Source organism: Lynx rufus, unplaced genomic scaffold (genome assembly GCF_022079265.1).
Source record: "Lynx rufus isolate CCGP_SWC_20201006 ecotype Redwood Valley unplaced genomic scaffold, mLynRuf1.p SCAF_2, whole genome shotgun sequence".
Taxonomy (NCBI): domain Eukaryota; kingdom Metazoa; phylum Chordata; class Mammalia; order Carnivora; family Felidae; genus Lynx; species Lynx rufus.
Genome location: NW_025814834.1, coordinates 215,724,724 through 215,751,209, shown reverse-complemented (window position 1 = coordinate 215,751,209; position 26,486 = coordinate 215,724,724). Strand labels below are relative to the sequence as shown.

General features: G+C 47.3%; 1 protein-coding gene across 1 annotated transcript; it reads left to right on the top strand.

The window, feature by feature from the left end:
* The first annotated feature begins 9,605 nt into the window (after nt 1–9,605).
* Nucleotides 9,606–25,110, top strand: RBP7 (retinol binding protein 7). The gene is made up of 5 exons (XM_047082401.1): nt 9,606–9,662; nt 9,781–9,901; nt 22,110–22,288; nt 22,411–22,512; nt 24,845–25,110. Exons 1-5 carry the CDS (start codon nt 9,606–9,608, stop codon nt 24,893–24,895), a joined length of 510 nt encoding a protein of 169 aa, XP_046938357.1. The 3' UTR covers nt 24,896–25,110.
* The last annotated feature ends 1,376 nt before the right edge of the window (nt 25,111–26,486 follow it).

The window sequence follows — 26,486 nt, the reverse complement described above, 5'->3', positions numbered from 1 at the left end:
CTTGACTTTTTGGAGTTGAGAGTTGAAGCAATATTGAAAAATAACCGCCTAGAATAGATGAAGCTACCGAAATGAAACTTAGATTTCTTCTGGAAAACCACACTTAGTCCATCTGGTATGGGTGCCAACTGCAGAAAGGTTCCATTGCCAGAAACTTCTCTTTTATTTTGTAGAAACTTCTCTTGTAACGTGCCTTCCTACCTAGAAGTGCCCAGCCTGCCCAGCTGTGAGAATACTGACCTCAGGATCCACTGGGTAAAAATAAAGCGTTTGGGAGCCTCCCAGGAGACTTGGTAATAGTGAAACAAGCGTGTTGTTGTGCTGTTCATGAATCGATACCTTTGTACACAGAACGACCTGCTTCGCCTTTTGTCCTAGTACCAAAAATGCCGCTAACCCCACAGCTTCATAACATAGTTTTGGGTGGCCTCCAGGGGAGAATTTCCTGTTTTGATAATGGAAATTAGAACAATGCACTTCACAGGGGAATAAATACTAATTGTTGTGACTTCCATCGAGGAAGAAGAAAATATGCCACTGTACTTCCTATCATCCCTTTTTCCTAATTTGCTTTTGTAACATGAATTTTGAGTTTAGGAAATATGTGAAGCTGGTATTTTTGTGTTTGACGCTGGTGTTTATGATGTGTCGTGCTCCTTTACTCCTTACGTTGTATAATTTGAATGCAGCAAATGAATAAAAGTCCCTTACTGGCTGAATATACAACATACGGAGGGATTTTTGTTTGTTTTCCTGTTTAGCGGACAAGTGTGATAAGAGGCGTGGGTTCTCCTTGATGTCCAAGGTAGAGACTGAGCCAGAGGGATGATTTACGGTCATCTGCTTGATCAGAGGATGCGCTTTCTCTTTCCGCCACCCTGAGGGTCTCTGCACAGGGTGGAAGGAAGCGTTTCCTCAGGGTCAGCGTGCATGGTAGTGGTAGGATTGCTGATTTTCTTTTTTTGTTTTGTTTTGTTTGTTTGCTTGTTTTTAAGATTGCTGTTTTTCTTACCCCAACCTCTGCTTCACTTCCGTCCGAGCCCAGAGGCCACTGTATTGTGAAACGGGCTCCTTTAACATTTACTTCTGGGTGTCACAGGACGTCCCCTCCACCGCCGTGCTCCTGCCCGCTCCCACAGGCCTCATGATCTGAAACATCCTCCACGGCTTCCACGCAGCTGTGAGGATGTCCAGTGTCTGCCTCCGAAATCTGTATCTAGTTTACCAGGTAAACTCGTGCCATTTGAGCTTCATACTGCCAACGCTTCCTGTGTGCTGGGTCTGTGTGAGTCCTAAAGAAACGAGGCACAGTTGGGTGCTGTGTAAATGATAAACCCAAGGCCTGATCAAAGCCTGTGCCCCTCACGTCTTTGTGTCTTATGTAGCACACTGCTTTTTTTTTTTTTTTTTAATTTTTCAAAGTCTATTTTGAGAGAGAAAATCCCATTCAGGCTCCGCACAGTCACTGCAAAACCTGACTTAGGGCTCAAACCCATGAACCGTGAGATCATCATCTGAGCCCAAATCAAGAGATGGGCACTCAACTGACTGAGACACCCTGAGGCACCCGGTAACATACTACTCCTCAAAGAATAAAGTTGTAGCCAAATCCTTTTTTTTTTTTTTTAATTAATGTTTATTTTTGAGTGAGAGACAGAGTGCAAGAAGGGGAGGGCAGAGAGAGAGAGAGAGGGAGACACAGAATCTGAAGCAGGCTTTAGGCTCCAAGTGTCAGCACAGAGCCCGATGTGGGCTCTGAACCGTGACATCATGAGCTGAAGTTGGACACTTAACCACCTGAGCCTCCCAGACACCCCTTTTAGCCAGATCTTGACATTTTCACCCATCCTAAGTGGAGGAGTACAAATAAATAAAACTTTAACCATAGGATAATCTGATGGTGATGTGTGCTGTGTTCTGTCTACACGGAAGGCCTAAGTGGAACCCGCCCAATGTTAGCCAAGTGCTTGGAATAGGGGCAGTGAATACCCAGAGGGAGGAGGTGATAGTCACAGTTCACTTTCTTTTCAGAATTGTTTTTAAATCCAAGTTGATTAACATATAGTGTAATAATGGTTTCAGGAGTAGAATTTAGTGATTCATCACTTGCATACGACACCCAATGCTCATCCCACCAAGTGCCCTCCTTAATGCCCATCGCCCTACCCACCTCCCCTCCAGCAGCCCTCAGATTGTTCTCTGTGTTTAAGAGTTTCATGGTTTGCCTCCCTCTCTGTTTTTATCCTATTTTTCTTCCCTTCTCGTATTCATCTGTTGTGTTTCTTAAATTCCACATAGGAGTGAAATCATACGATATTTGTCTTTCTCTGACTGACTTATTTCACTTAGCATACTACCCTCCAGTTCCATCCATGTTGTTGCAAATGGCAAGATTTCATTCTTCTTTATCGCCGAGTCATATTCCATTGTGTATATATGCCACAACTTCTCAGTTGATGGACATTTGGGCTCTTTCCATACTTTGGCTATTGTTGATAGTGCTGCTATAAATATTGGGGTGCATGTGCCCCTTTGAATCAGCGTCTTTGTATCCTTTGGATAAATTCCTAGTAGTGCAATTGTTGGGTCGTAGGGTAGCTCTATTTTTAATTTTCTGAAGAGCCTCCATACTGTTTTCCAGAGTGGCTGCACCAGTTTGCATTCCCACCAGCAGTGCAAAAGTGTTCCCCTTTCTCCATATCCTCGGCAACATCTGTTGTTTCAGAGTTGTTCATTTTAGTGTAGTTTGCTTTTAATCAGCAAAAGAAAAAGAAAGAAAGAAACCGCCCAGATGCCCATTCCAGCACCATAGTGCCACCCTGTAGCACTATTGCAAGACAGAGCAGAGCAGAAGCTTCTGTTTCAGAAGCGGGTTTCGCACCAGTCAGTTGACTGGGGCAGGGTGGGGCCGTTGACTCTCAGAATCTCTTTCTGTAAAATAATGCAGTGATCGCTGGGGACCTTCCAGCTCTGAAATGCGATTGACCCAGTGGAGAGCTGCCACCTGTCCCTTCTCTTGTGCGTGAGCAGGAAGCATTTCTGGGAACACTGTTAAGACGTGAAGTGCCAAGGGGAGCACACAAGTTCAGGACCATCTCTGCCACCAGGTTGCCTACAGTTGGGAGGTGAGAAACACAAGACTACGTTTTGAGCATCAGCAAGCATCCAGAATCCCTCCTGATGGTTTCCTCAAAACGAGCACACTAGGGCCCTGCAGGACAGGAAACCAGGATGGAAGACGTTCCCGAGGGAGCTCCTTATACTATAAATTATTTGTTATTTATCTGAAGTCCAAGGAGTCCTATTTCTGTTCTGCTTTTTGGGCTTTTGTTTTTCCAACCTTGGGAGGAACAACCTATGAGGAGGTACAGAGAATAGGCATGACATTGGTATAACAATTATATTAAGGGCTTGCGGGAGGACCAGAGAAGCAGAGGAAGGTCAAGGAAGAAAGGAGGGATTTTTTAAAAAAATCATTTGCCCAGGGCACTAGGCTGGCTCAGTTGGAGGAGCATGTGACTCTTGACCCTGGAGTCATGAGTTTGCGCCCCCTCTGCGTATAGAGATTACTTAAATAAAACTTTAAAAAATAAATAGGGACACCTGGGTGGTTCAGTCTGTTAAGCGTCTGACTTCAGCTCAGGTCATGATCTCACGGTCTGTGAGTTTGAGCCCCACGTCGGGCTCTGTGCTGACAGTTCAGAGCTTGGAGCCTGCTTCGGATTTTGTGTCTCCCTCTCTCTCTCTGCTCCTCCCCACTTACACTCTGTCTCTCTCTTTCAAAACTAAATAAACATTAAACAAAATGTTTTTAATAAATAAGTCAGGGTTGCATGAGTGGCTCAGTCTGTTAAGCGTCTGACTCTTGATCTTGGCTCAGGTCGTGATCACGTGGTTTGTTAGATCGAGCCCCACGTGGGGCTTTCATGCTCACAGCGGGGAGCCTGCTTGGGGTTCTCTCTCTGCTTTTCCCCCACTGGCACCCACTCTGTCTCTCTCCAAATAAATAAACATTAAAAAAATAATTAAAATTTTCTAAGAATAAAAAATAAAATATCATTTGTTCTGTTCAGTCTTCCCCAGGGTCTCGGGAACAACGGCTGAATGGAAAATCAGTGAGAATGAGTGAGAGCCCCAGATTTTGATGGCCTCGCCGGCATCATTCACTCTGCAGCACAGCACAGAAGAGGGGGGCCCACTGGGATTTGTTTGTCTCAGCTCGTGGAGGCAAAGCCCCAGGTACCTTCTTCAAGGTAGATTCTTGGCATCCAAAGTTTCTCTTGATTAATAGGCTTTAAAATAGGGCAGCTAAAAGCATCAGTGTCACCAAAGCTGAAGACCTGAGATTCTGGCCACACAGTTCTTATTGAAAGAGGAGCACTCCTGGGGCACCTGGGTGGCTCAGTCCATTAAGCGTCCGACTTTGGCTCAGGTCATGATCTTGCAGTTTGTGAGTCCGAGCCCCGAGTTGGGCTCTGTGCCGACAGCTCAGAGCCTGGAGCCTGCTCCAGATTCTGTGTGTGTCTCTCTCTCTCTGCCCCTCCCCTGCTCACGCTCTGTTTCTCTCTCCTTCAAGGAAAAAAAAAAAAAAAGCACTCCTGAAGTAGTATTTTATTTAACGTTTGCTAAGTAGCCTCAGCAAGTTAAACACACTCAGAACTGAACTATCATTAGCTCTTCTGTCCTCAAACAGGTTTAAAAAGGCAAAGAAGTTACTTAGGGAGATAAGAGTAACTTAATTTTATTTATTTTCTATGTCAGGGTATTTTCCACTGAAGCTCAGCTCCAGGTAGTCTGAACAATAAGGATACTTACACCCAGAAGTACAGACAGAGAGGGCAGGATCCGGGGTGCACGGATGCAGTGACCCAGTGGTGTCATCAGGGACCCAGGGTCTTTCCATTCCTCTACTCTGTAGGGCACAGTGTCCTAAGTCTGGTGTTCCTCGAGTTGTAGAACAAGACTTCCTTGTCCACGTTCAAAACTGGAGAAAGGCGGGCTCCCCAGGGCTTTGTAAAACCAAAGAAACAGCTTTCCCAACAGGCCTATCAAACTTATCAGTATATATCCTTGGCTGAATCAAATTCATTGAAACCTGCTTGTCCTTAAAACCAATCACTGTCAAAGCAGCTAGGGTTTCTGTGATTGCCTTAACCTTAAACTCAGCCAGATCTTATGCTGGGCCCGGGCCACGCTCCCTGATGGCAGTGCTTCCCTGCCCTAGGGAGTGGAAATACGGATGGCATGAAGTGTCCACAGTGTCCACGCCACTCTTTGTTGAACCAGTACCAGACTCCATCAGGGGACGTGAGTAGATACACTGCAGGTGCCCATCATTGATTCCCATCCATTTGGGTTTTTTTTAAGTTTATTTATTTATTTTGAGAGAGACAGACACAGCATAAGTGGGGGAGGAGCAGAGAGAGAGAGAGAGAGAGAGAGAGAGAGAGAGAGAGAGAGTGTCTCAAGTAGCCTCTGTGCTGCCAGCTCAGAGCCCGATGCGGGGCTGGAACCCATGAAGCCGAGAGATCATATCCTGACCCAAAACAGTAGGACTCTTAGCCGACTGAGCCACCCAAGCACCCCCGCCCCCCCACCATCTGTTTCTGTCAAGGAGGAGCAGTGTTGGTACACAGGTTGAGGACCCCGTCTTGGCTATAATTTTATGATTTACTTTGACAATATCAACTGGAGGAAAGAAAGGGCTCAAATTGGCTAAATAAATTCCACCTCTCTTTCCAGAGATAACTTTTGGTCCTCATCCAGAAGAAAGATCTTAGAATTATGGAGGAGTGGGGTGCCTGGGTGGTTAAGCATTGACATCGGCTTAGGTCATGATCTCACAGTTCATGAGTTTGAGCCCCACATCGGGCTCTCTGCTGTCTGCACAGAGCCTGCTTTGGCTCCTCTGTCCCCCTGTCTCTCCGATGCTCGCTCTCTCTCTCAAAAGTAAATAAACTTAAAAAAAAAAAAAAAAAGGATTGTGGAGGAGAAAATTACTCTCTATCCCATGGCCAAGCCTATGTCCACTTCAACTGAAGTTCAACTCTATCCATGCTAGATGGCCCTTGCTCAAGTTGGCCAAAAGCCATACCAACCAGCACAAATGCTAAAATTATTAGTAGTTATTTCTGTGACTTTCATTTTCAGGCCAACATTTAGAACAATAAAATGTTTAGGGTAGGAAGTAAGTTATGACTTCTTCGTGTCCTGTGCCCTTAGTTTTCTGGAATTTAAACAGGCTTCATGCTCCAGAAATCTGGTCAGAGTTCATAGTGCTGTGCCCTTTAAATGGCAAGATATAGCTAATCCCAGGCTTTGGAATCAGCCTGCCACATTCCACCGAGGGAATCAATGTCTTACAGTAGGAGAATCAACAGTCTTCTTCTGGGCAAGGCAGTGCCACTCTGGCTTCTCAGTAAAAATGACGTTTCTCTTTCGGAAAAGGTCGTAGTCATTCAGCCAACATTTATGGAGCACTCGCCCTATGGATGCTGTAGAGGCAAATGAGATGAACATGGTCTCTGCCCTTGGCATTTGAATGAAAAAGTCAATTAACAAACCAAGAAAAGATAACTGTGGGTTATGATAATTGTGAAGGAAGTAGAAGAGATGTGATGCAGAGTAAATGATAGCAGAAGTATATCAGAAGGCTGTTCTGGAAAGATGACTCTTAGAGATTAAAAAAAAAATTTTTTTTAATGCTTATTTATTTTTGAAAGGGAGACAGAGCGCGAGTGGGGCAGAGAGAGGGGGAGTCACAGAATCTGAAGCAGGCTCCAGGCTCTGAGCTGTCAGCACAGAGCCGGATGTGGAGCTCAAACCCACGAACTGTGAGATCATGACGTGAGCCAAAGTCAGATGCTTGGCTGACTGAACCACCCAGGTGCCCCCAACTCTTAGGAATTTTTGAAGAGAGTCAAGTATTTTTTTGTCCAAGTTCTAAACCAACTGAAAAATAAGATGAAAAAAGCAACAGATGAATGAAAATAGCATCTTTTTAAAAATTCAAAAAAAAAATTTTTTTTTACTTTATTTATTTTGAGAGAGAGAGAGGGAGAGAGAGAATCCCAAGCTAGCAGTGGAGAGCCTGAAGTAGGACTTGATCTCAAGAGTCAGACACTCAACCAACAGAGCCACCCAGGTGCCTCTCTTTAAAAAAAAATTTTTGTTTGTTGTTGTTAAGTACCCTGTGTGCCCAACATGGGCTTGAACTCATCACCCCAACATCAAGAGCCACATCCTCCACCAACTGAGCCGAGTGGGCACCCTGAAAATAGCATCTTAATGACTGAGAAAGTCTGGTAAAAGTTCGGGGTTGGGGGCTTCTGGGTGGCTTGGTTGGTTAAGCATCCGACTTTCGGCTCAGGTCATGATCTCACGGTTCATGGGTTAAGCCCTGCGTTAGACTCTGTGCTGACAGCTCAGAGACTGGAGCCTGCTTCGGAATCTGTGTCTCCCTTCGGATTCTGTGTCTGCCCCTCCTCTGCTCGTGTTCTGTCTCTCTGTCTCAAAAAGAAATAAGCATTTTAAAAAATTTTTAAAAAAGGTTCGGAGTTGAAGCTTGGTGTGAAGGTCAGAGCAGAATAGGTAACCGTGACGAATTATGTGTTGTCCAAGATGCGTGTTACAAGATCTCCCATCCCACCTGCTCCTCTTAAAATGTGACTGTGAGAAATGAGGTCCACGTTTGTTCCCTTTGGATTTGGGTAAGCCTGTGACCCTGGTGGAAATGATGTTATATAACTTTTGAGACTAGGTCATAAGACAGGACAGCATCTTACCGGTTCTCTTGGGATGCTCTCTCTTAGAGCCCACCCACCCATGCTGTGGGGGAGCCAAAGCAGCCCATGGACAGACCCCCACGGAAAGGAACCTGGCTCCCAGCCACACAGATAGCCAGCACTCATTTGCCAGCCGTGAGAGTGAGCCGTTTTGGAAGTGTCCTCTCCCACTCTGCCAACCGGAGTCGTTACCCCAGCTGATGCTTCGTGGAGCCCGGATCAGCCATCCTCTGTGAGCTATACCCAAATTGCAGATTGATGAGGAAATTAATTATTTTTTGTTATTTTTTAAGCCATTAAGTTTGGGTGGGGGCAAAAATAACCTATACACTAACTCCCCCAGTCTAGACTTTGGACCGGTCTACCAGGGAGAAGAAAAAAAATTGAGATACCCTGTGTTTAAAGTGTTTGATAGATGAACTCTACCTTAGTAGAGAAAGAATGGTTCAGTGACTGTTGTTCCTAAGGCAAGCCACACATTCTCGTTTTCCAGAAATTTTTCCACTTCTAGCAGTGAAAATCCCAGGTGTTGGGCATTCCTTCAGTCCTGGGGAAGCCGGGATGGGTGGTCACCCTAGTTGCCCCCAAGCAGAGAACTGTTCCACTTCCATGAGAATGAAGTAGGTTTGGAAAGAGGCCAGGTGTTTAGGAGAAATTCCTCTTAGTGGAGAGCAAGGTTAGAAAGGACTGTTGTGCTAATTGAATGACCTCGGGCAATTTCTCTTTGTCTCAGTTTTTGTCTCCGTCAAATGGACATAATAAAGTAACTACTGGAGAAGTAGGATTTTGTGACAAATGGTAATATACATAGTAAGCACTCAATAAATATTAACTATTGATATATTTGAGTGCAGGACACCTGGGTGGCTCGGTCAGTAGAACATGGCGACTCTTGATCCTGGGGTTATAAGTTTGAGCCCTACATTGGGTAGGGAGATTACTTAAAAATAAAATCTTAGAAAAAAAAATACATGGGTGAGGTCATAAATGGATTTCTAAATCTTCGAGCCAGTCTATATAGATGGTGTTTGTGGCTAATATTGTAGGTTAGCCTACATTCCCACCCCCCTTCTCTTTTGCCTTTCTCTACTGTCAAGACTGAAGAGATGTGAGATTCCTTAGACTCCCTTGCAATTAGAAGTGGCATGTGACATGGGGCGCCTGGGTGGCTCAGCCCATCTCCGACTCTTGATTTTGGCTCAGGTCAAGATTTCATGGTTTGTGGGTTCGAGCCCCACATGGGCCTCTGTGCTGATAGCTCAGAACTTGCTTGGAATTTTCTCTCTCCCTCTTTCTCTGCCCCTCTCCCACTCATTCTGTCTCTCTCTCTCTCTCCCCACCCCCCACCTCAAAATAAATAAACATTAAAAAAAGAAAAGGAAAAGAAGTGGAATGTGACACAGATTTGGCCAATGAGTGTAAACAAATCTGATGAAGGGATAATGGCAGGTGCACTTTCTTTGTCAGCTTGCATGTGGACGTCCTGGCTGGAAACCCAGCAGCCAACTCTTGATGGTAGGCTTAAGAGGCCAGGTGCCACTTCCCTGGCCTGGAGTTGCCAGGTCATCACCAGCAACTTGTCACCCCAGGTCGGCTTGATAAGGTAAAGAAGATAAGCCTCTCTGTTTACGGAGACCGCTGGAGCTGGGTTTATTGACCTGCCATTTGCAGCCCAAACACTAATTAATGCCATGAGTTTGAAGGAGATGCCCTTGGTCATGACCACGTAGCAGAGAAAGAAGTGTGGTTGGGAACACTGTCTGGGGCGCGCCTGGGTTTAGGGTTCAAGAGGAAGAGGAGCAGGAGCGGGGAGGCCCGGGGATGCAGGAGTGTCCGCGAGCACAGAAAAGCGCGGCGGAACGGGCTGGGGACCAAGAGGTGCGTCCCCCGCTCCGCTCCGCAGGGCTCCGCCTCCCCGCGCTGCTGTCCCCACCGAGGTCCCGCCCGGGCACGCCCCCCCCACCCCCCCCCCACCCCCCCCCCCCCGGCCCCGCAGATAGGCCGAGGCCCCGCCGCCCGCCGGCCACTGTCGCCCTGCCCCGCCATGCCTGCCGACCTCAGCGGCACCTGGAACCTGCTCAGCAGCGACAACTTCGACGGCTACATGCTGGCCTTAGGTAGGACGGGAGGGGCGGCCGTCCCGGCTTGAGGCTGAGGCGGCCCCTCCTGGCCTCGCCGTCCCCCGTCCCCCTGACCCCCGCCCTGCCGCCCCCACCCCGTCCTCGGGCCTCCGTACCCCCGCTCCGCCCCCGTCTCTCCGTCTCTGGGTCCTCTGGTCCCCGTAGCCCCCGTCCTCCATCCCCCGTCCCCCTGTCCCCCATCTTTTCGTCCTCTGTCCCCTGGTACCACGCCCCCCACCCCCTCTCCCGCCGCCCCCCTTGTATTCGCGTCTCCCCATCCCGTGTCACTACCTCGGACCATCCTTTGTCCCCACCCCCATCCCCTGGTCCTGACATCTCCCCGTCTCCCCACCCCGTCCCCCCCCCCACCGCCCTTTCCATCATCGGTCCCCACGTCCCACTTCTGTCCCCCCTCGTCCCCTGGTCCTTCCTTCTCCCCGTCGCCCGTCCCTCCCCCCTATGCATCCGTCAGTCGCTACCGGCCCTGTGGTCAAGGCTCCTGCCCCACCGGGGGACACCTGGGTCGCCGGGCACCTCGCAAGGGGACTTGGGGCACGATGGGATCCTGCCGGTGAGGGGGCGCCCCGACCCCTCTGCCGCGGGGCTCTGGGCAGCCGTCTCTGCGCTTCCTGGAGCCCGGTGGCTCTGCCAGGGAGGTCGCCACCCTCCGGGTGGGGGCAGCTCCGGGCGCGCTCAGGTGCAGGAGGTGCCCCCGCCCGGTGACTCTGGCGCCCTCTCGAGTTGGGGAATCGCCTTGGGAATCTTTAGTTTCCTGACTCCCTTCTCCCCGCCAGGGCTTGAGTGAGGACCAGAAACCCACACCCCTTAGAAGCCACTCCTCTCGGCCCCTAGGACACAGTGCCAGCCCCGAGGACTATCGTGGGTGCCCGGAGGGGTCGCTTCTTTGCCCCCTGCCCGGCTTCCCAGCGCTTAAAGGACAGCCTGGTCTGCACGGAGGAAGGGGGACTCTGTGGCCACCAGGGGGGTGGCGGGGGTCTGACCCATGTCCTTGCTTCCCAGAGCGTTTGAAGAATGTTCCCCACCCTTGGTGGTTAGAAGGCCTCCCTTCCTTACCCAGTCCCAGTTTGTCCTGCCCTGAGTCTCATTCTTCAGATTTGGTGGGTGGAGCCCCGCGTGCCCAGCGCTTTCTCCTGAATGACACCAATCAGTGGCACTTTTGACAGACGGTCTCCAGCTGCTGGAAGTATGGGGACCTGGTGTTTCCTCTGGCTTCTTCTCATTATTTGACACTGGGTCTTCGTTTTTTCCATCTGTAAATTGAAAGAGAGGAGTCCAGTTTTGGTTTTTTTCCTTTAAAAAATGGTGGTAAAATATACAAAACATAAAATTGGGCATTTTAACCATTTAGAAATGTACGGTTCTGTGGCTCCAGTGTGTTTTTAAGATTTCTGCGCCTTCGGTGGGTTTCTCTCCTCCCTTCCCACCTTGAGTAGGGACGTCTGGAGCTTCTCAAGCTAAGTCTGATTCAGAAGGACACAAAATGCTGTCCTGAAGGGAAGAAGTCTTTTGTCCTCATCCCATTTTAGGTCCATTGCCTGGGGCCCCTGAATTAGGCTAACAGAAGACAGATTAACAAGCAGAAGTTAGTTAACACCTGCCTGGTGAAGGCACGGGCACTCAGTGCGGAGTGGCTGGAACTTGAGCCCATCTATAGAGCATCTTAGCCGGGCGAGAACTAACAAAATAAGGGCTGGTTGGGAAGGTTTTTTATTATGATTCTTCTGGTGCCCTCTCCAGGTTGGCTAGAGTCTAGAGTCGCCTCCCTGACTTGCGTCTGTCGGGAACGGTGAGGGACGGGGGACAACTTTACGAAAGTAGGTCCTGCTTTGGGGCCAGTGGGGGCGGGGGAGGGCAGAGAGCTTTTCTTCCGTCAGCTTCTTCCCAGCCGTCTGCAGTTCAATATAATAATCAATGTGCCGAAGTGGTGTATTTGGGGGTGGTACGTTCTGCTTACTTCAACCTGAATCTCATTGCCTTTCTGTTTCCAACTTCCAAGAAGGAATTAATGCTTATTCTTCCCAAAGGCGGTAGGTCCTGATGGTTTCCTTGTCTCTCCACCTGCCAAACTAGGGGAGGCATGTGACCATAAGCGCTTTCTTCCCTGATCTATCTGGCTGGTATCTGGTTTACTCGTGTGGAGGATAAAGTGTTAAATATCAGGTGATGGCTTTGAACTTTGCCTTGCTGTATACTTTGTTTCTGGCAATTTCCATGGCTTTTGGAGCAAACCTCTGAGGCCAAACGGAACGGAGTCGGCCATCCATGCAAGCGTGGGAAGACATCTTGAGCTAATCCATCTGGTATCACAAAGCAGGTTCCTTTTTTTTAATGTTTTTATTTATCTTTGAGACAGAGAGAGACAGAGCATGAGCAGGGGAGGGGCAGAGAGAGAGGGAGACACAGAATCCGAAGCAGGCTCCAGGCTCTGAGCTGGCAGCACGGAGCCCGACGCGGGGCTCGAACTCACGGACCGTGAGATCATGACCTGAGCTGAAGTCGGACGCTTAACCGACTGAGCCACCCAGGCGCCCCTTTTTTTTCTTTTTTAAAGTTTATTTATTTATTTTGAGAGAGAGACCAAGTGGGGAAGGGGCAGAGAGCAAGAGGAGAGTGAGAGAGAAGGAGAGAGAGAGAATCCCAAGCAGACTCCACACCACCAGGACAGAGCCTGATGTGGAGCTCAGACCCACGAACCGTGAGATCATGCCCTGGGCTGAAGTCAGACGCTTAACTGACTGAGCCAGGCGCCCCACAAAGCAGCCTTTTCAGTGTTGCAATTAGTGTTTTTCAAATGTGTGTTAGTCCATCGTTCACCTGTCCCCACACTGTCTTGCTTGTCTAACTTGTTTTTCCCATGAGGTCAATACAGGCTTCACAATTATCTGCCACTGTATTAGATCCTAGGGGCTAACAGAGGCTGTTTATTTATTTCCGTGACTTACATTTATTTATCATCCAACTCACAAGCCATGGAGATTGAGTCAGCATCCTGCCTCACAACCCCTTTTCTTCCTTTGGGTTCAGGTTCCGGAAAGATGCTGGATCCAGACAGCACACTTAACTCTTGCTTGCAACCTCTTTTCCACCAGAAATGTGAGTGTGCTAGGGATTTCTGGAATTGAGAGGCTACTCGATGTAACAGAGCAGCTAAGCGGAAACCCAGATAACCTTGCCGTTGATAGTTGGTAATAGAATCACAGTTACATAACCCCTGGGGCGCCTGGGTGGCTCAGTCGGTTAAGCATTAAGCATCTGACTTCAGCTCAGGTCCTGATCTCACAGCCCGGCTGTGAGTTCCAGCCTCGAGTCAGGCTCTGTGCTGACAGCTCGGAGGCTGGAGCCTGCTTCGGATTCCGTGTCTCCCTCTCTCTCTGCCCCTCCCCTGCTCATGCTCTCTCTCTCTCTCAAAAATAAATAAACATTTTTTAAAAAGTTACATAACCCGGGGCGCCTGGGTGGCGCAGTCGGTTAAGCGTCCGACTTCAGCCAGGTCACGATCTCGCGGTCCGTGAGTTCGAGCCCCGCGTCGGGCTCTGGGCTGATGGCTCAGAGCCTGGAGCCTGTTTCCGATTCTGTGTCTCCCTCTCTCTCTGCCCCTCCCCCGTTCATGCTCTGTCTCTCTCTGTCCCAAAAATAAATAAACGTTGGAAAAAAAAAAAAAAGTTACATAACCCCTGAGTTCCTTTACTTTCTTCATTTGTTAAGCGAGGTAGCTGGACCAGATCTGATATTCTAGGTATCTAAATTACAAACCGAGATACCTCTTAGCATTTTATACAGTAGCTGAAATCAGACTTAAAACTTATTGCCAGTTCCTAACGAGCTGAGAAGAAAATGATTTGGCCACATTGCTACTCGTATGTCAACACTCTCTTCTGCCTTCTGTGTGTAAAGAACATGGACTCCAGCCAGGGTCAACCCGTTTCCCCCTGGGCAGATTAGGGGCTCAGGACCAGATGGGTGTAGGTTTTGTTTCTCTAGAACTAGCAGGATTTTCTTAGCCCGCAGATTCTGTGTCTCACCCTGGATCCCAGACCTACGGAATCAGAATCTGCATTTAACCGGATTCTCAGGTGATTCAGATGCAAATTAAAATTTAAGAAGTAGGGCTCTTTGATGCATCAAGTCATCATTAGGACAACTGCAGAAGGTAGGTAGGTGGGTAGGACAACTGTGCAGGTCCCCTTATATGAGGATTTTTTATATATATATATATAAATACAGTACAGAATTGTTCATCTGTTTTCTTTTCCTTATGATTTTCTTGCTAACATCATCTTTTCTCTAGCTTACTTTATTGTAGGAATACAGCATATAATACATATAACATACAAAATGTGTATTAATTGTTTATGTTATTGGGAAGGCTTCCGGTCAACAGGAGACTATTGGTAGTGAAGGCTTGGGGGAGTCAAAAGTTAGATGAGGCTTTTTCAACTGAGTGCTCAGGTCCCGGGATAGGAACACCCCAGCCCCTGGGCTGTTCAACTGTGCCGTAAAACCGATTGTCCCTATTTATGTATATTCTAATGCCAACCTATGCGGAAGTGTTCAGACCTTCCCTGAGGACTTTTGCCTCTGCTAATGGCAAGCTAATTTACTTATACTAACTCTCTCAAAGAAGACAGCTAAATTAAGCTAGACCAAATGTATATGTATATTTTAAAACTTCTTAGGGAACATCAGAGAGCTACCAGAATAATGACGAATTATCATGCTGAGGTCTAGAATCCGGAGAGGCGAGAAGAAGAATCCGGAGAGGCGAGCCCAGCACTTAGGACGGTTCCTACCTCATGCTGTTTGGGAGATTCAGCTGCAGTTTGGGGAGCTTCATGGGATCGGTGGAGGGGGCAAGAGTGGGAGTCCTGAGTTGGTCAAGGGTGGACACTCTGTAAACACCCTCCTCTGGGTAGGATTCCGTACCTGAGGAGTAAGGGAGACCTGGAGGTAAATAGCTTTTGAATAGACTGTTGTTTCACTTTCAATCGTCTTGGTGGTCCAGAAAAATCTCAAGACCTGAACTTGAATTAAAGTGCTTTCAGATAGGGGGACCTGGGTGGCTCAGTTGGTTGGGAGTCCAACCCTTGATTTTGGCTCAGGTCAGGATCCCAGGGTCAGGGGATCGAGCCCCACGTTGGGCTCCATGCTGAGCGTGGAGCCTGCTTAAGATTCTCAATCTCTCTCTCTCTCTCTCTCTCCCTCCCTCCTCCACCCCTCCCCCACTTGTGCTCTCTCTCTTAGAAAAAAAGTACTTCCAGGTAGCTAGTGGCCTTAAAAGCAATTTAAAAACAAAAAACCCTTTTTGGAGGAAGAGAACATCATGCAAGTTCTTGAATTGTTTGTACAGAAACAATGCCCAGTAAATAATCACAGTTAGACAACTACCTAAGGAGATAAAAACCCATGACAGGAAAACTCTGGGAGGTGTTGGATAATGTCTGTGTGCGGTGATCGAGGTGATGGGACCATGAATGTTTGCTTGAGTCCAAACATGTTAAATTGCACATATTAGATATGTACTGTTCTTTGTACATATCTTTATATGTATGTAAAGAACATATGTATGTGTTCTTTATACCTCAACAAAGCTGCCAAGAGATAAAAAGACCCCAATAGCAAGGATCAATAGAAACAACAAACAATAGAAATGGTGTCTCCAGATGCCAGGATTATCAGAAATAGACTATGAAGCAGTTACGCTGAGCTTAATTTTGGCAAGGACCCAGAATCCATATGAAGGTAACAGAACAGAGTTGAAAAAAGAAACAAATAGAAATTCTAGAGTTGAAAAATACCAAGTGAACTTAGAAACTTGGTTTGCAAACCCTGTTCTTCAAATTCCTTTCTATGTCCCATGTTTTCAGAGATCAGGATGTTCCTATCCTCCATTATAGAGAGGGCACCTCTCATGTGAGGGTCTTAGGACCGGCCTCAGGGAAAAATCAGAAAGTTCTTCTAGCACAAACCATTCCTCAAATTCGTTCAACTTGAACTATTCAGTATGCCAAGCTACCATATTTTGGGGTAACGTGACCTGAACCCCATCAAGAACAGAGTTTCTGCTCGGGATAATGAAAAAGTTCTGGAATTGGATAATGGTGGTGGTTGTAAAACATTATGAATATATTTAACACCATGAAATTGTATGCCTAAAAATAGGTAAAATGATACATTTTATGTTATGTATATTTTATCACAACAGAAAAGCTGTACTGCAAGGAGACTTCAGTAGAAAACTCACAATAAGTCCTACATTACATTTTAAAAAAATTACAGGGGTGCCTGAGTGGCTTAGTGGGTTAAGCGTCCAACTTCAGCTCAGGTCATGATCTCACCGTTCGTGAGTTCAAGCTCTGCATCAGGCTCTGTGCTGACAGCTTAGAGCCTGGAGCCTGCTTCAGATTCTGTGTCTCCCTCTCCCTCTCTGCCCCTCCCCAGCTTGCACTCTGTCTCTCTCTGTCTCTCGAAAAGAAATAAACATTAAAAATTATTTTTAAAAACTAAGGTTCATTTTAAATTCAGTTGTTTGAATTGATTAATAAGTACATTTTGTGAATTAGCATTCTCTCCTAACATAGCCATGTCTTATGACTTTACAGAATGAACTAAAACATGTTTGTTAAAGACAGAGGTTTATAGTCAGGCAACTAAAGATAGCTCCCATAATAAAAACCAGAGGACCCTTATTACCTTTTTTTTTTTTTTTTGATGGGAGAAATATCCACCCAGGAAATCTGTCCCTTTTGACAAAAAACAGCTTGAGATCTCTGTCCTGGCTGAATAATGAACTTAACAAAGTGCTTAGTAAACTACACAATGTCTTAACATTTAGATTCTTTTAAAAAATAAGCACATAGCACACGGAAGGGATTTATGACACAGAACTGGAATAATCAAGGTGTTTTTGGGTTCGAGAAGATTGTTTTTAATTTTCCTTTCATTGGAGCAGATTCTCTTCTTAAAGGGAAACTTTGATTATTCTGTTTTCACCTTCCTTGTTATAAATTCCTAAGTACAGCGACTGCGCATTTAGAACTTTGATCTCTCTACCCCTACTCCCACCCCCAGTAAAGTGTATTTAAATATGTCATTTCCCTGGGTGCCTGGGTGGCTCAGTCGGTTGAGCATCCGTCGCTTGATTTCAGCTCAGGTCATGATCTCATGGTTGGTGGGATCGAGCTCTGCGTAGGTCCCTGCCCTGATAGGGCAGAGCCTGCTTGGGATTCTCTCTCTCTCCCCCTCTCTCTCTCTTTCTCTCTCTCTGCCCCTCCCCCTCGCGTGCGCACACTCTCTCTCTCTCTCTCTCTCTCTCTCTCTCTCAATAAACATTAAAAAAATAATTAATAAAAATAAGTATGTCTTTGGCCTAGAGAGAGGGCAGGGTGGTGCCACAGCTTTAAGAAAGTGTGTCCCTCAGGGCACCTGGGTGGCTCAGTCAGTTGCATGTCTGACTCGATTTCAGTTCAGGTCATAATCCTGGGGTCATGGGATCTAGCCCTGTGTCAGGCTCCCTCCTGAGTGTGGAGCCTGGTTGGGATTCTCTGTCTCCCTCTGCCTCTCTCCCCGGCTTGAACTCTTTCTCTCTCTCTTAAAAAAAAAAAAGAAAAAAAAAAGTGTGTCTCTTCTTAAAGCTACTGTTCAACAAGCTCCAGGAATCTTCTCCAGTATTTAAAAAAAAATTTTTTTTTAACATTCATTCATTTTTGAGAGACAGAGAAACAGAATGCAAGCAGGGGTGGGGTAGAGAGAGAGGGAGACACAGAATCCGAAGCAGGTTCCAGGCTCTGAGCTGTCAGCACAGAGCCTGACGAGGGGCTTGAACTCATGATCCTGAGATCAAGAGACACATGCTCTACCAACTGACCCAGCCAAGCATCCCTTGAAGATTTTAACTTACTATTAAAGATTTTATATTATTTAACTTACTATTTTTTAATTTTTTAAAAATGTTTACTTATTTTTTTTTTTTAACATTTATTCATTTTTGAGAGTGAGAGAGACAGAGCATGAACGGGGGAGGGGCAGAGAGAGAGGGAGACACAGAATCGGAAGCAGGCCCCAGGCTCTGAGCTGTCAGCCCAGAGCCCGACGCGGGGCTCGAACTCACAGACTGTGAGATCATGACCTGAGCCGAAGTCGGACGCCCAACCGACTGAGCTACCCAGGCGCCCCAGAAAAATGGTTACTTATTTTTGAGAGAGACAGAGAGTGTGTGAGAGGTGGAGCGGCAGAGAGAGAGACAGAGGATCCCAAGCAGGTCCATGCTGACAGCAGTGAGTCTGATGTGGGGCTCGAACTCTCGATCTGCAAGATCATGACCTGAGCGGAAGTCAGACGCTTAACTGACTGAGCCACCCAAGCGCCCCTAAAGATTTTATTTTTAAGTAATCTCTACACCCAACTTGGGGCTTACAGGTTTTAAAACCATAACTGATCTAAAGTAATAACCTAAAGTTTGTTTTTTATTTGGTTGGTTATGTTGGTTTTGTTTGACTTACACAGTGGTGTTTAAGGAAAGTCAGCAATAACTTTTAAATTTGGCTTGGTCTTTTTAATAATGGGATAAATATTTAAGGGTTTAGCCTCAATACTTAAATGTAAAAAAAAGAAAAAAAAAGTTTCTTGGGCACCTGGCTGGCTCACTTGGTAGAACAAACAACTCTTCATCTCAGGGTTGTGAGTTCGAGCCCCATGTTGATTGGACAGATTACTTAAAAATTAAAACAAAAAAAAAAAAGGTTTTCTCAAAATAAGGACATTTATCTTATATTTGGAGTTTAGAAATACTGCAGGGGCCCTGCTCATTGCTTGGCCAATTTTCCTGGACTGGAAATGATGTCAGTAGCAGTTCATGTCAGATAAAAATGAATCTGTTAGGCAAACAGATTAAAACAGGGGTTCGTGTCTTGCTGGCTTAGTCAGTGGAGCGTGAGACTCTTGATCTCGGAGTGGTGAGTTCGAGCTCCACGTTGGGTGTAGGGATTACTTAAAACTAAAATCCTTAGGGGCGCCTGGGTGGCTCAGTCGGTTGAGCATCCGACTTCGGCTCAGGTCATCATCTCACGGCTTGGGAGTTCGAGCCCCGCGTCGGGCTCTGTGCTGACAGCCTGGAGCCTGCTTCGGATTCTGTGTCTCCCTCTCTCTCTCTGCCCCAACCCACTTGCATTCTATCTCTGTCTCTGTCAAAAATAAATGAACATTAAAACAAAACAAAACAAAAAAACCTAAAATCCCTAATGGAGCGCTTGGCTCATCACTTCGGTGTCCGACTCTTGATTTCAGCTCAGGTTACCATCTCACGCTCGTGACATCTAGCCCCAAGTCGGGCTCTGCATTGGGCATGAAGCCTGCTTGAGATTCTCTTTCTCCTTCTCCCTCTGCCTCTCCCTCTCTCTCTCTCTGTTTCTGGGGTACCTGGGTGGCTCAGTGGTTAAGGGTCCGACTTTGGCTCAGGTCATGGCCTCGTGGTTCATGGGTTCAAGTGCTGCATCAGGGTCTGTGCTGACAGCATGGAGCCTGCTTGAGATATATTCTCTCTCTCTCTCTCTCTCTCTCTCTCTCTCTCTCCTCCCTCTGCTCTCGAAATAAATAAACTTTAAAATAAGTAAACATTAAAAAAATCTTTAAAACAAATAGGGGTCAACTCGGGGGGCACCTGACTGGTGCGGTCGATAGAGCCTGCAACTCTTGATCTCTGGGTTTTAAGTTTGAGCCCCATGTTGGATGTAGAGGTTACTGTAAAATTTTAAAAGATAGAACCAAATGGGGCGCCTAGGTGGCTCGGTCGGTTAAGCGGCCGACTTCGGCTCAGGTCATGATCTCACAGTCCGTGAGTTCGAGCCCCGCGTCGGGCTCTGTGCTGACAGCTCAGAGCCTGGAGCCTGTTTCAGATTCTGTGTCTCCCTCTCTCTGACCCTCCCCCGTTCATGCTCTGTCTCTCTCTGTCTCAAAAATAAATAAACGTTAAAAAAAAAAAAACTTAAAAAAAAAAAAAGATAGAACCAAACTACCTCCAATGAGGCACGTAACTCTCTTAAATGAAGATTCCTGGACATTTGTTTTACATAATAGGACAATCCTGACATGGGAGAACCATGTCCTAGGTCTCATAGAAATGGTAGGTGATGAGCTGGCATCCAGTGGTGGCTCTCTGCCAGGGAGACCATGTCACCTGCTCCTAACAGTCCAGTGGCACCCATCTGACTTCGTTTTCTCTGAGTTAGAGCCCAGTGGTTCTTATGGTACCCCCACATTTCGTCTCAAGCTCCTCCCCCTCCTTATTCTCCCTCATTATGCTCCAGCCACCCCAGGCTCCTGGTGGTTCCTGAACCCATCTGCACATCCTTGCGGGTGTCCCTGGGCTCCCTGGGACCTCTCCTGGCTGAAGTGTCACCTGGCTGTCGTAGTTTAAAAAAAAAAAATTTAACATTTATTCACTTTTGAGAGACAGAGCATGAGTGGGGGAGAGGCAGAGAGAGAGGGAGACACAGAATCCGAAGCGGGCTCCGGGCTCCGAGCTGTCAGCACAGAGCCTGACACGTGGCTGGAAGCCACGGGACCATTGACGAGATCCTGACCTGAGCTGAAGTCAGAAGCTTAACCAACTGAGCCACCCAGGCGCCCCCTGGCTACTCTACTTAAAATAGCAACAGTTGCCGGGCTGGCTCCGTCAGTAGAACCTGTGACTCTTGGTCACAGGGTCATGAATTCGAGCCCCGTGTCAGACACAGGTTATTTAATAAATAAATAAATGAAATTTATTTATTTATTAAATTTAAACAGTTACTTCTAGCTACAAATTTAAACAGTTACTTCTAGCTACATAATGTGCTCAAAGCTGCTAACAGGAAAACGGAGTTCGAGTCCACCGTCTATCAAAACCTGTCTCTCCTCAGCATTCCGTGTTTCTGTGTGTGGCTCTGTTTTAAGGTTTATTAAAGATTCCCAAATGTACGATACTGTATGCATGAGTGCATGGCTTTTGACTTTTGTGTGTGTCATTCAGACACTGTTCAAATGCTGTCTTAAAGTGTAAATACAGGGGCGCCTGGGTGGCTCATTCAGTTGAGCATCCCACTTAGGGTCAGGTCATGATCTCATGGTTTGTGGGTTCAAGCCCCACCTCGGGCTTTGTGCTGACAGCTCAGAGCCTGGAGCCCGCTTCAGATTCTCTCTCTCTCTCTCTCTCTGCTCCTCCCCCACTTGTGTTTTCTCTCTCTCTCTCTCTCTCTCTCTCTCTCTCTCTCTCTCTCTCAGAAATGAATACATAAACTTAAAAAAAAAAGTGTAAATACAGGGGCGCCTGGGTGGCCCAGTCACTTAAGCATCTGATTCTTGGTTTCAGCTCAGATCACAATCTCAGAGTTTGTGAGTTCGAGCCCCGTGTCAGACTCCGTGCTGACTGCACAGAGCCTGCTTAGGATTCTCTCTCTCCCTCTCTCTGCCCCTCCCCTGCTCATGCTCTCAAAATAAATAAATAAACTGCAATTTCAAAAAGTGTAAATACATAAAGCAGACAAAGGCAGAGTTGCTGTGTTTGAGTTTGGGCTGGGACCTGAGCCCTGTCCCCTTGGCTTCTGTGTCCTCTTGCCAGCCCCTGGGGGAGCTCCTGGAATGGCTTCTTCCGGGCCCAGCTGCAAATCCATAACCCAAGGCACAGCCCACCAATGACTCTTCCCTGAAGGCTGGTCAAGCTTTTTTTTTTTTTTTTTAATGTATTTTTGAGAGAGAGAGAGAGGCAGAGAGACAGAGAATCCTAAGCAGGCCCCACACCGCCAGTGCAGAGGCTGACATGGGGCTTGAACTCACGAACAGAGGAGAGGCAGAGAGAGAGAGAGGGAGAGAGAATCCCAAGCAGACTCCACACTGTCAGCACAGAGCCCGATGCGGGGCTCTAACCCAGGAACCAGGAGATCATGACCTGAGCCGGAACCAAGAATCCCACGCTCAACCAACGGAGCCACCCAGGTGCCCCTTGGTCAAGCTTTTTAATCAAGCCTCTAGATGGAGCTTTGCCAGGATAACTCCCTACAGATCCAATTTTGACAACAAGCGGCATTGAAATCGTAAAAGAAACATTAGCTATGAAATACAGTGGTTTGGAGGGCAGCTGCCAAACCCTTCGCTTTTGCGTCTCGAGTGAATGTTGAGATTTTTTTTTTCTTTTTTAAAAATTATTTTTAAGGTATTGACTTTGCCACTCGTAAGATAGCCAAGTTGCTGAAGCCACAGAAAGTGATTGAGCAAAATGGGAATTCTTTCACCATCCACACATACAGCAGCCTGAGGAACTACCTTGTTACGTTTACAGTTGGAGAAGAATTCGAGGAAGAGAATAAAGGCCTGGATAACAGAAAATGCAAGGTAAAAGAATTCAAGTGATAACCTAGGCCCTTGATTTGGCGAGATTAACTCCGCGTCCTGCTTGGGACCACTTTGAGGACACTGCCAGCACAAGCCAGCATTTTCTCCCCTCTCTCACGCAGAGCCTGGTCACCTGGGACAGTGACAGACTCACCTGCGTCCAGAAGGGGGAAAAGAAGAACAGAGGCTGGACCCATTGGATCGAAGGGGACAAACTCCACCTGGTGATTGCCACCTTTCATTCTTATGATACAATATTAAAACACGACAGCAATCCCACCATTCTAATCCACCATTTGGGTTTTTTTTTTTTTTGAATGTTTGTTTATTTTGGTGGGGGAGGGGCACAGAGAGGGAGAGGGAGAGAATCCCGAGCAAGTTCTATGCTCATCGCAGAGCCCAATGCGGGGCTTGATCCCACAACCCTGGGATCATGACCTGAGCATATATACATACATATACATATATACGTATACAATAAGGGAGCTACAGGCTGCTTAATATTCCATCAGGTCGGTGAATATCATTTTTGAAAAACATTTCCTTAATTTCAGTGTCCAGGGTATTGTTTCAGGATGTTTTCTGCTACTGCTTTTTTTTTTTTTTAAGTTTATTTTTATTTAGAGAGAGAGAGAGAACAAGTGGGAGAGGGGCAGAGAGAGAGAGGGAGACAGAATCCCAAGCAGGTTCCCCGCCGTCAGCTCAGAGCCTGATGCGAGGCTCAAACTCACAAACTGTGAGATCACGACCTGAGCCAAAGTCAAGAGTCGGATGCTTAATGGACTGGGCCGCCCAGGCGCCCCTGCTATTGCTTAAGTTCATGTAAATAGAGCTTTTTTGCATCCATGTGTTTATTTCCTTCGGAAGAATTCACAGAGAGGATCCTGGTCAGAGGCACACACATCGTTGCCTCTTGCTACCTCATTGCCTTACTTCCAGAAGAGTGTGTCAATCGCCAATGCCCCCAGCACTCCATGAACGGGCAAGTTCTAGCTCAAGCTATTCAATAATTTCTAAATATAATTTAGAAGGCATAAAATTGTACATCAAGGATTGATCATGGCTTTGTAAATGAGAATTGCTTCCTGCTATATATATTATAATCGCTGATATTTCTTGAGTCGACTTTGTGCTCAACTACTGTGCTAAATCCTTGCGTGTCTTATCTCACTTGGTCTTTAAGACAGTCCTGTGAAAGGGACTCTATTTTTCCCTTTTACAAATGAAGAGATTCAGATTTAGAAACTCTCCATGGCTGGTGAGTAGCGAGTCAAATCCAGGGCTGACAAAAATGTATGCTTTCAACTCTATGCCTTTTTGCCTTAATGTATGTGAGATCTTGGCCAGAACCGTGGAAACTAAATTAGAGCACTTACGTTAAAGTCAGGTGTGTCTTTGAAGGTCTGGATAGTCTTTGATCGCACAGACACTGAAGATATTTTGATTCTTGGGGCACCTGGCTGGCTAGGTAGGTAGGAGCAGGTGACTCTTGATCTCGGGGTTGTGAGTTCATGCACCACATTGGGTGTAGAGCTTACTTAAAAAAAAAAAAAAAGATATTTTGATTCTAGATTGACAAATCTGACATTCTTCTGACGATAAAATCAAAATTAAGACACTTGCCATCACAAAAATGTAATATGGAACTACGAAGAAAGACAAATACGTTTGAGGATATAGGTTAGTTGACTGTAAGAGGTAATGTGCAAATGCATGCATCCGTCCTTGACATAACTCTGCCCAAGCAGAGGAGAGAAGGGTCCTTGATCTAAGGACACTCACAGGACAATTCTTACATGCTGTGATAGAACACAGAATCAATATTTGGTCTTGGTGTCTGGTTCCTAAAACCCTTGGGATCTCCAGAGTAATGAGTGTCCTGTGTAGGCTAATGAGATGACTGGGGGCCGGGGTCTCCCAGATGGCCGAAGATTTATCAGTCATGCCTACATAAGGAAACCCCCACCAACACCCCTAAATGAGAAAGGTTGGAGAGCTTCCTAGTTGGTGAAAACATCGACGCACTGGGAGAGTGGGCCCCCTGAAGGGCCCGTGGAAGTTCCGCACACACACCCCCCATCCTGTGTCCTATGCACCTCTCTACTTGGCTGTTCTTGAGTTGTATCCTTTATAATAAAGCTCTCCATAGAGAGAGATAGAGAACAAGCGGGAGAGGGGCAGAGAGAGAGGGAGACAGAATCCCAAGCCATTTCTGTGAGCCGTTCTAGCAAATTCCTGACCCTGAGGAAAGGGGCGTGGGAATCCCCATTTAATAGCTGCTCAGTCAGAGGTTTGGGTGGCCGGGGACTGGGTGTTTGATGTCTAAAGTTGGGGCAGTTTTGGGAGGCCGAGCCCTTAACCTGTGGGGTCTGCACTAGCTCTGGGTCGTCGGTGTCAGAATTGAGTTGAATTGTTGGACACCCAGTTGGTGTCACTGAGCTGGAGGAGCAGGGTCAGAAGAGACACCCCAGCCCTGCTGTCAGAAGTGCTGTGAGTAATAATAATCAATAGCCCACATGCCAACTCATCTTTCTTCTCCCCTTCCCCTTTCCCTAGGAAATGTTCTGTGAAGGCCAAGTGTGCAAACAGACTTTCCAGAGAGCCTGAGCTGTCTCCGTCCCCAGAGCCCACGTGTGACAGCAGCCTTAATGGTGACTCCTCTTCCCAAACGAACAGATGTTACTCTGTCCGGGTTTGGCGACGGGAACTTGTGGTCAGGGAGACGCCTCACCACCTGTCCCCGAAGCCATTTACTCGGATTGTGGGAAAACTGCTCAGTTTCAATAAACCTGTCCAACGCCTCTGACTTTTTCCTTCTAGATGTAGCGTGTGCCATTATTTTAAGAAGTATTTGAAAACCTTCCAGGCGCACCACGGACACACCAATGAACAGGATGTAATTCCGTCTCCAAGGGCTCGTGGGGAAAATGGACAAGCGAGACGTCTGAACAGCGGTGATCAGCACAGGCAGCCCTGAGAGCCCGGGAGGGGATGGGCCAGTGGTGGCAAGGGGCAGGGGTGGCGGAGGGGCGGAGACCGGAAGCGCAGGTAAGCAGGAAGCCTCGGGAAGCCTTCTAGGTGAAAGGCTGGGGTGAGGGGAGGGATGTTTGAAGACCCGAAACATTGCTTCCCCTGCAGCGTGGGGGTATGCGGGCTGAGTGCGAGATATCGTGACGACTCTCGAATGTCGGGTTACAGAGGGAAGATGTGTCCCCCAAAGCGACAGGGTGGCGGTTGCTGGCACTAAGCGGAAGATCTGCACGGCCGGGCTGGCTCACAGAAGGAACTCTGACTACAGTTGGAAGAAGAGGCTGTGGGCGGGGCTTGCAATTCGGGAGGCGGTGCTAGAAAGTGCTGCCGGCAATCCCGGTGTGAGATGGTGAAGGTCAGGAGCACCTGGGGCCCAAGTCTCAAATACAGTGAATGGACTGGGGGCTGGAGAGAAACAGCTGATTATTTACGACACCGAATCCATAGTCCAAGGTGGTGGCTGACCTGTAGGGATGATGGAGGAGGAGGAAGATGGCCTGTTTGGTGTTCAGGAAGCTGTAGGAAGGAAGGGCAAGGCCAACTGGAAAGAAGGCAACACAGGGGCGCCGACACAGGATGGCTCAGTCGGTTAAGCCTCTGGCTCTTGGTTTCAGCTCAGGTCTCATGGTTCGTGGGATCGAGCCCCACCTCGGGCCCTGTGCTTGTTAGTGCGGGGCTTGCTGGGGATTCTCTCTCCTCTCTCTCTCTGCCCATTCCTCCCTCCCCTTTCTCAAAGTAAATTAATAAGCATTAAAAAAAGAAAGAAGGTAACACAATCAGAAGAATGAGGTCTGGATTTTGAAGTGCTGTACCCAGTACAAGCCAGGCTGTCAGGAGATGATGCCAAGCATATAAACTGTGCATATGGATGAGACTGTGCTGGACATTGTGTGTGTGTGTGTGTGTGTGTGTGTGTGTGCGTTTTAAGATTTTATTTATAAGTAATCCCTACACCCAACATGGGGCTTGAACTCACAACCCTGAGATCATGAGTTGCACGCTCCCCCGACTGAGCCAGCCAGGCGCCCCGGGGACACTGAGTTTAAAGTGAGAGAGGGGTGCCCGGGTGGCTCAGTCGGTTGGTCGTCTGCTTCTTGGTTTTAGCTCAGGTCGTGATCTCGTGGCTCGTGGGTTCAGGCCCTTCATCAGGCCCCGTGACAGCAGCGTG